We start from the raw sequence: 9,579 nt of genomic DNA, 5'->3' as shown, positions 1-9,579 counted from the left end.
AGTGAGGACTTCCTGTACCACCCAAGCCTGTGCAGCAGATGAATTCCTGCCAGGTGCAACACTGAACCGCTAAGACTTGTTGAAATGTCTCAGAGGTTAAAGGGAGGGAAATACTTGCCCTGCTGTGAAAAGTGACAGAGGGGTTTTTAAAATTATTACTCCTGTTCATATTTTCTCTCCAGAGTAGAAGAAATGCTGCTGAAAGCTGGAGGCAAGAATTATGCCCAGGCCCTTCAGTCCTTTAGGACAGTTTGGGGTTGGCTTGTTTTAAGAACTCTATTTGCATTGGTGCTTCATTTTGCAGGGAGAGGAGGAATTCTGGCTGGGGAATTCTGGGAGTTGAGGTCCACACCTTTTAAAGGTGCCAGGGTTGAGAAACACTGAAGTAGGGAAGCCATCTGCCCCCTGGAGTCATGGGGGCTCCATCACTGGAGGTTTTCCAGCAGAAGTTAGGCAATCATTTGTCTGGGAAGGTCTGAGGATTCCTGCCCTGGTCGAGGGGTTGGACTAGAAGACCTCCAAGGGTCCATTCCAGCCCCAGGATTCTATGAACTGAACTTGCAAAACTCCTCTGATGGGAAGATCCAATGGGAAACCTTTTTCCACCACCAACCCCACGCCTACTTGTAAAGGGAACAGCAGTTTGGAGAGGTTGCAGCTGAAGAAGTCAAAGATCAATCAGTCTCTCCACTAAGCATTTACTCTCTCTTTCAAACAAGCATCTCCAGCCACACAGAATCCAGATCTCCTAGAATGTATTCAGGGTTATCCCACTGCCTGGCATGAAATTCATTCATTCATTCATTCATTCATTCATTCATTCATTCAATTTATATAGCCGCCCATCTCAAACCAGTGACAAATCCAGACCGGCAGCCCAAACTGCAGGGGGCAAAGAGAACGATTTGGGCTTCTGGCGATTGATATTTTCCCCCCTCCTTACTCTTCCAGATTAAGGATGGTCCATCTAGTGGAAGATGTTAGCCGTTGGATCCTGCTTGGATATCTCCTCCCTCTCTCAGTTCTGGGTAAGTGATAAGGAATTTGTGAGTAACTTGATTTACCTGGACAGAGCTTATTTCTCGGCCTGTAATGCTGAGCGCCGATGACGAAATATTGTTGAGGGAGTTGGTTGACTTCCTGGTCTTCCCCTGTGCTTCTGGGTTCCTAGAAAAATCTGTGTGGATGTTTTGAGACCTTGATGCTGGGCTCTCTGCTTTTCATTTATTTTTCTCTTTTGACGGATCTTTCCTTTGGTCTGCTGGGATTTTTTTTATAATACTCCCTGAACAGACTGGCTTTATTTTATTTGTTTGTTTGCTTGTTTGCTTGTTTAAACATTTATATAGCCACCCATCTTATATCAAACTCTGGGCGGTTCCCAATGAACAGTTAAATCATTTTATACTATGAATACATTCATATATCTATTAAAACCACAAATATTTATTTATTTAAAACATTTATATTAATCAGTCTAGTCAATAGAACTTCCAAATGCGGCAGACGTCTACTTGTGGAGACCAGACCAGCGTAGAAAAACCTCACTGGAAGTTTACAAATATCAGTTTTGAAATCCAGAGCATTTTGAAATATCTCAGGAGGGTATCTTTTTAAAAAATATATATGACTTTGTCAGGGATTATTTTGACTAGGAAAAAGTAGAAGGTAGCAGAGTTTGACTGAAGCAAGCATTTTACCTGTTGTGAAGTCCAGAGGGAGGGGAACGCCCAGATTTGCTTCCAAGGGAATTTGTGGAAGATTTAAAAAAATAATAATTACACCCTGCTACCCACCTTTACTGCTAATGTAAGGAGCTGGCAAGGCAGGTGAGAGCCACAACAAAGGAGGTGGAGAATTGTGTGAATGTCCCTTTATCACCCAAATCCTTCAAAACTCAAGTGGGACTATGGTTGCAACAAGGAAACTTTTTGGCTAGCATGCATAAAAATATGCACAAATCTCAGAGTGATCAACCATATCAAAACTGCTCTAGAGTGCGTGCGCGCGCATGTGCATGAGGTGTCTTATCAAGGTATGTAAAGAAGAAGAGGTTCCGATAAATGGAAAGAATTAAGCATTGCTTAATTTTTGATTATGTGCCATCAAGTGAGTGCCGTTAGGAACCACGCAGAGAGCTTTCCTCCAAGTGTAATGTTATGTGGGAAAGGCCTTAGGAGACTGGGCCAGAGATGCTGCCTAGGGACAGTCAGATAAAGACAGCATAGCCCGCAGCTGGATAGTGGGTGGAGCAAAAGGCTCAGAAGGGACCCTCCCTCGTTTCTCAGGCTGTAAAGGAGATGGGGGAGAATTGTACTTTCAGACTTGCAAGATCTGTTAATGTAGCCTTACAATAAAGTAGAATTAGCTTATCGAGTCATGTTTCCTGTCTGATCCACCTGGGAAGGCTGACATCAATCTTGCAAATCTCAAAGTACAATTCTCCCGCTGTCTCCTTTACACCCCAAGAAATTAGGGAGGGTCTCTTTTGAGCCTCTTGACCCCCCTCCACACTGTCCAGCTGCAGGCTATGCTTCCCTTATATGACCATTCCCTTGGCAGCATCTCTGGGCCCAGGCTCCCAAGGTCATTCTCACATGCCATTACACCAGGGCGATCTGTCTCAAAACTGCTCCTTCCATCACTGTTGAGTCCACCCACTTTCCTGCTGGTGGTCCTCTTCTTCTCTTCCCTTCTACCTTTCTCAGCATTATGGACTTCTCCAGAACGCTTGGTCTTTGCATAATGTGTCCAAAGCATGATAATTTGAGCCTGGTCATTTGTATCCTGAGTGAGAACTCTGGGTTGATTTGTTCTATGTTCCATTTGTTTGTTTTCTTGGCTGTCCATAGTATTCTCAGGAGTCTTCTCCAACACCAAAGTTCAAGAGCATCAATACTTTTTCTCTCCTACTTCATCAAAGTCCAATTGCTTAAATGCTCATCTAGATTTGCATTTAAGAAGAATATTCTCTTCTCTTTGCAGAGATCACCCCCAACCCTGTCCCTGTGGGAAGTTCTACAGGTTATTCTTACTCTTTCAGCAACCAGCATCTCCTTTTCATCCCCTGGGCTAAGAGGCTTCTCCTACATATGAACAAAGCTCTCTCCTTCTTCTAAAGCCTCTGAGAGCAAACAAGCCATAAATGAACACTAAGCTCCAGGCTGCAAATAATATACAGGCAATTAACTATTAATGGTAACTGGAAGAAAGCATAAATAAAGAATGAAGGTAAGAGAAAGGAAGCACAGCTTCAAAAATACTCACCACTAATGTCAGCTGGACTTCCTTTCCTTGCTATCATTCAATTCCTGACAAACACAATCTCTGGCTCAAAGTATTAGGTTCCTAACTGCCTAACTTTGCGCTCACTACACACACACACACACCATCAACTGTCTTTATCTTAGAAACAGGATTACTATGTTAATGCAGTGTTTCTCAACCTTGGCGACTTTAAGACGTGTGGACTTCACCTCCCACTGGCTGGGGAATTCTGGGAGGTGAAGTCCACACGTTTTAAAATTGCCACGGTTGAGAAACACTGGTTCAGATGGTTGGATTTTTTTTCCTTGGAGTTTTTCTCATTGGCTGAAGTGTTCTCCCTCTCTCTCTCTCTCTCTCTCTCTCACACACACACACACACACACACACCATCTTTGAGTTGACAAAAAACTAGATTGGTCCTCACTGCCATCCATCCTCTGCCTCAATTGCCTCTGTTCTTGGTCATTACCAGTTTCCTCACTTGTATTTGTGTGTTTGTTACATATGTGTTTCTTGTTGTGGCCTTATGAGTCAATCTTGATTCCTGGTGATTATGTCAACAGGTCCATACAGTTGTCTTGGCAACATTTTAATTTAATTTAATTTAATTGATTTAGGCGCTCCCCAAAGTCAGCGCCTATATTGAATCGATTAATTTAGATTAAATTTTCAGGAGTGGTTTACCCATGTCTTCTTCTGGGATGGCTTTTGATTTCCCAGTCTAAGGCTGAGAAGGATAGATTGGCCCAAAGCTCCCCAGGGAGTTTCTATGGCCAAGCTGGGGACTAGAAGCCAGGTCTCCCCACTCCTGGTCCAGCCCCTTCCCCACTACACCTGATTGGCTCTTGGGCTGAAAGGGAGGGGCTGGCTCAAATTCAGCCAATGATCTTGTGAGGCTGAAGGGGGATTAGAACTTGGGTCTCCCCGCTCCTAGTCCAGCACCTTCATCACAACACCTGTTTGGTTCTTGGGCTGAGAAAGAGAGAAATAACTCAAGGTAGTATACAGGAAAAGTTAAACAACAGAACAATGAAAGAACAGAAATAACAAACCACCACTCAGCAAACAGAAATAAAATTAAAACACCATAACCAACTGGCAAGTTCACAACCCTTCTTGGCCCAAGGCCTGCTGGATCAGCCAGGTCTTTATGGCCTTCCTGAATACCATCAGAGTTGGGGCAACAAAGACCTCAGGGCAGGAGGCTCTTTCAGAGTGACAGAAAGGCATATCTCCAGGATGCCATAAAGTGACATTTCTTCACTGAGGGGACCCAGAGCATGCTGACCCTACTGGACCATATGGGACAATTAGAGACAATTGGAGATAGTTAGAGAGGTGGTCCTGCAAATAACCAGGTCCTAAGCCATGGAGGGCTTTAGAGATGTCCCTCGACTGCACCCAGAAGCCAGCTAGCAACCAGCACAGCTCACAGAGTAGAAGCATCACATGGGTGTGTTGAAGTGCGCCCATAACTACTTGTGTCACCGCATTCCGGACCCGTGGTGTTTCAGGGCAACCCGTGACTTCCCTCCAGGGTAATGGATGACAAAGCCATACAGATTTTGCTCTCTTGAGGCTGTCATTAGAGCAGGGTTTCTCAAGGATAGGTTTCCATGGAACCCTAGGTTCCCTGGTAGATCACGACTTATTTAAAAAATTATTTCAAATTTGGGCAACTTCACATTAAAGAGGTAAATCTCATTCTTTAGTTTAAGAACACTGTTGATGCATATATACAGGCCTACCCATGAATCGAATATAATAATTTTGTAACTTGTGGCCTATATTTGAACCTGAATGTGCAGGGTTTCCCCCAGGCCTGAGAAATATTTCAAAGGTTTCAAATATTTCACTCCATCACAGTGTTTCTCAACCTCAGCACCTTTAAGATATGTGGACCAACTCCCAGAATTCCCCAGCCAGCACCCATGGCTGAGGAATTCTGGGAGTTGAAGTCCACACATCTTAGAGTCACCAAGGTTGAGAAACACTGATTTAGACAATTGAAGTAGTATCCCCACTTGGACCCAACCTTGGCCGAGATGTGTCCTGGCATCTTTTTCCTGCTGGGTTGTCATGACACTGTCTTCATCTTTCCCCAATGCATGAGTGAGAGAGAGAGGCTTAAGTCATCCCTGTACATATGCATCAACAGTGTTCTTAAACTAAAAATAAAGAATGAGATTTACCTCTTTAATGTGAAGTTGCCTGAATTTGAAATAATTTTTAAAATAAGTCGTGATCTACCAGGGAACCTAGGGTTCCATGGAAACCTATGCTTGAGAAACCCTGCTCTAAGCACTGCTCTGCACTGTCTTTCTGGATAGATTTTCTCTGTAAAAATAGGGCTTACTTACCATTCCTGATCAATTTACTTAGCTTGATTTCTAGCATCAGTGAGCCTGGATTTTGAAGGTAACTCCTTGGCTGGGATTATCATTACTCATTACACTTAAAAGAATAGCAGGATTGCAGAGATAGCAGGACCCATCAGTTAGGTCCCCAATAGCAAGCAGTTTGCCTTTCCTTCCTCTTTTCTTCCCATCAGCCTCCTCTTCTTATAATTGGGTCCAGTTGGCTACAGAGAAAACTCAATCAGAAGGATGAGCAAGGAACTTCGTCTCTGCGCGGTGATGATTAATTTCAATGTAGCCCAATCTGGAGAGAAGAAACAGGTTTTTTTGTCACTGTGAAAATGTGCACCCCTGCTCTGCTGCAGGAGAGGGAGCTAAGATATCTGATTTGTATATATTTCAAGTCTTTAACTAAATTTAGGGTGGAAAAAGGAGATATTGATGAATTAAACTGTGGGGGAGCAAGTCCATCTTAAATCTGCTACAAAGTACAGGTAGTCTTCACTTAACAACCATTTGTTTAGTGACGGTTTGAACTTACGATGGTGCTGGAAAACTGACTTGTGAGCGGTCCTCGCACTGACAACTGTTGCAGTGTCCCCATGGTCATGTGATCATGATTTGGGCATTTGGCAGCTGGTTCACATTTATGACAGTTGCAACATCCCGTGGTCATGTGATCGCCATTTTCAAACTTCCTGGCTGGCTTCTGGTAAGCAAAAACAATGGAGAAGCACATGATTCCCTTAACGACCACGTGGTTTGCTTAACACCTGCGGTGATTCACTTAACAACCACCACAAAAAAGGTCATAAAATCAGGTCGGATTCATGCAATGACCATTTTGCTTAGCAACCAAAATTCCAGTCCCAATTGTGGTCGTTAAGCAAGGACTACTGTCCTGACTCCCAGGAAACACTCTGAGACAGGGAACTGTTCTCTAATGTTTATTTGCTAATACATAACAGTAATCCTAACAAACTGAACAAGCGTGGGAAAAACCCAGCCATATAAACCCCGCAGGTTAAGGCGGTCCCAATCTGTGCCTCTTGGAATGGCTCACCAATTCCTCAGTGCTACGCATGCGCTTAACAGTCTGGAAGGGAGCCTCCTGCTCGCCATCCTTACTCATGACAACTACCATACATAAAGATCCTGTTCGAACTTCTGCCTGTTCCTGAGTTACACAAGGCAGGAAACTCTCCCCTGGGCCCCTAAGAACATGCTGGGCTAAGATAAAATGGGATTAGCTCCTTTGTCGTTTAACACATTGTCTTAGCATGTTGTGTGAACTGATAAAAGTGGTTGGTTTGTGTGTGGGGGGTGGGGGGGAACAAGTTTTATGAAACAGCCAGGGCGATGTGTTAACCAGGTTGAGAGGTTAGTCTTCCAAGAAGGAATCATCCCTGATCTGTGTGGCATCTCCCCTCCGCCATCTTTTGCCATAGGTTCCCAGGAGACTGGGAGAGTGATCCGTATCAACAAAGTCAGCCATCAGCCGGTGCGGGTGGGCCTGGCAGAACCGGTGTCCCTGCCGTGCCTGTTTCTCTTGCAAGCCCCCCTGGGCCCCAGTGAACTGTCTGACCCACCGCGCATCAAGTGGAGCAAAGTACAATCTGCCACTGGGCAGCCGGAAGACATATCTGTCCTGGTAGCCAAGGATAATGTGGTGAAGATCTCCAAGAACTACGAGGGGAGAATCTCACTGCCCGGATATCCCCACCATCGAGAAAACGCCACACTCTTCTTTCTGGCTGCCCGGGCCAGCGACGTGGGACTTTATCGTTGTGAAATTGTCACTGGGATTCACGATGAGCAAGACTTGGTCCCTCTGGAAGTCACAGGTATGAGAAGGGCTCAGTGCGTCTTCAAGCATTTTTTAAAGTGGGGAGCAGTTCCGGGCCCCTGCTTTACGGCTCTCAGAAGGAGTTGAGAAATATTGGGTGACTGGTAGAATGAGGGCAAAAGCGTTCTCAACACAGATCAAAACTGCAAAATAGCCACCCAAGATGACATGACAGATTCTGTTAATGCCTTTCATTGTCAGAGGAGAGCCGTGTTAGTCTATGGTAGCCCAAATCAGAGGGAATCTGGGAACACCTTTTCTGACAAAACATTTTTTCAAAAGGCAGAAGCTTTCATGAGCCACGGTTCATTTCTTCAGAAGCCCCCTGCCTCTTTTAAAAATATTTCTTAGCCTCAGAGGGCATTGCCAGACTCCTCCTGATTTAATGCCACCCATCGATCCCTCACACATTTGGGCACGTGTTTATGGAGTTGGCAGGCCCAATTGTATTCTCTTTTTTCCTGAATCTTATACAGGGCATTGTGAAGAACAATTCAGCCTTAGCGTTCATTTTCATTGGTTTAATCATATTCCTCCCCTGCCTTTATACCAAAGGTGTGTGGGGGTGTGCGTTAATGAAAGATTACAAAAAACCATCTAGTTGTGATTCCATGTACAGTTTCAGTTTCACTTGCATTTTAATTAAAGGATTTCATGGTGGTTTATGAAGTTCAATAATTTGACAATCCCTGTCATAAAGCTTTCTGTGTAAGAGACATGACACAAAAGGAAAAAGGAAGGAGGAGGGAGAAGGTTGTGCTGTGCTCAATCAACGTGCAAGAGCTGCTTCAGAAAGTATCTTGATGCAATCATCAAAGGTTGTATTTCACAATATTTTATTGAAAGGAGAGATGTCCTTGAGTTGTGTGACTGCCTCCATCACAATTATCTTAGCAATGTTACAGAAGAACGTTACAGACCTAGCCTTTTTCCAAGACTTTCATTTCCCTTTCAGCCAAGCGCTCCCCCATCCAAACACTAACCAGGGATGACCCTGCTTAGCTTCAGAGATCAGCCAAGATTAGTTAGATGCTGCCCTATCTGTTTTTTGTTGTTGTTCTTTGGAGTCAGTTTTTTGACTCCTGGCAACAGCCTGGACTAGTCCCTGCAGTTTTCTTGGCAAGATTTCAGAAGCAGTTTGCCATTGCCTCCTTCCTAGGGCTGAGAGAGAGGGATTGGCCCAAGGTCACCCAGCTGGCTTCATGCCCAACTCAGGACTAGAACTCAGGGTCTCCCAGTTTCTAGCCTGGTGCCTTTAACTGCTACACCAGACTGGTTAATGACATTATATACCCCTCTTACTCACATCTCCTTAACTTGTCACCTTCTAACCCTACCTAGGTGTGGTTTTTCACTACCGAGCGGCTAGCAACCGCTACGCTTTGACTTTCTCAGAGGCGCAGAAGGCCTGCGAAGAGAACTCAGCAGTCATTGCTTCTCCGGCACATCTTGAAGTGGCATTTGAGGATGGCTACGACAACTGTGATGCCGGATGGCTCTCCGACCACACTGTTAGGTATGTGGGAGAGTGTACATTCTAACCGGCTTGACTTACGGGGCGTGATCCAACTTTCTGCTGTAATGAGTGCCTGATAAAATATTGTTTTGTTGTGATTTTTTTTTCCTTGCAAGAAAAAGAGGAGATGCTTCCCTCTCCCTGTAGAGGTGTCAGCAAATTCTATGGGTCTCCAAATGTTACATCTCCAAAGGCATGGTCAGATGCATTTTGATTATTTTGGTGCAGTGGAACACAGCGGCAGGCTAGGCTAGTAGGACCTTGGGCTGCCTTAATATAAACCATAGGTTGCAACTCAGCCTAGTCCAGCCTCAAATCGGTACAGGATCAGAGAAGGACAATGAAGACGGCTATAGATGTGACAACTGAATCCCAGACTGAAGAATCAGGACATGTTTAGCCTCCAGAAGAAAAGCCTAGGTGGGGGTAAGAAGGTAGGGCTGTGCAGTGCTTCAGATTCTGTTTAGAAACAGATGCAACTACTTTAATGAGTCACAGACAGGGCTACGTTCACATGCCACCATTTTCCGAAACACCTCTCCCTTGTCAAATCCAAAGCCCTGCGTAGCCATCCATGATAGCTCTGTCGAAAT

General features: G+C 44.7%; 1 protein-coding gene across 1 annotated transcript in view; it reads left to right on the top strand.

Moving 5' to 3' along the window:
* The first annotated feature begins 958 nt into the window (after window positions 1–958).
* The window catches only part of NCAN (neurocan), a 59,034-nt gene continuing 50,413 nt past the window's right edge, over window positions 959–9,579 (top strand). The window contains exons 1-3 of the mRNA XM_063294190.1: window positions 959–1,028; window positions 7,073–7,468; window positions 8,812–8,986. Of these exons, the coding sequence (XP_063150260.1) occupies window positions 959–1,028; window positions 7,073–7,468; window positions 8,812–8,986 (641 nt within the window). The remainder of the gene's footprint in view (window positions 1,029–7,072; window positions 7,469–8,811; window positions 8,987–9,579) is intronic.

The sequence above is a fragment of the Candoia aspera genome, chromosome 1 (assembly GCF_035149785.1).
Source record: "Candoia aspera isolate rCanAsp1 chromosome 1, rCanAsp1.hap2, whole genome shotgun sequence".
Classification (NCBI taxonomy): domain Eukaryota; kingdom Metazoa; phylum Chordata; class Lepidosauria; order Squamata; family Boidae; genus Candoia; species Candoia aspera.
This window is presented reverse-complemented; position numbering and strand designations above follow the sequence as displayed.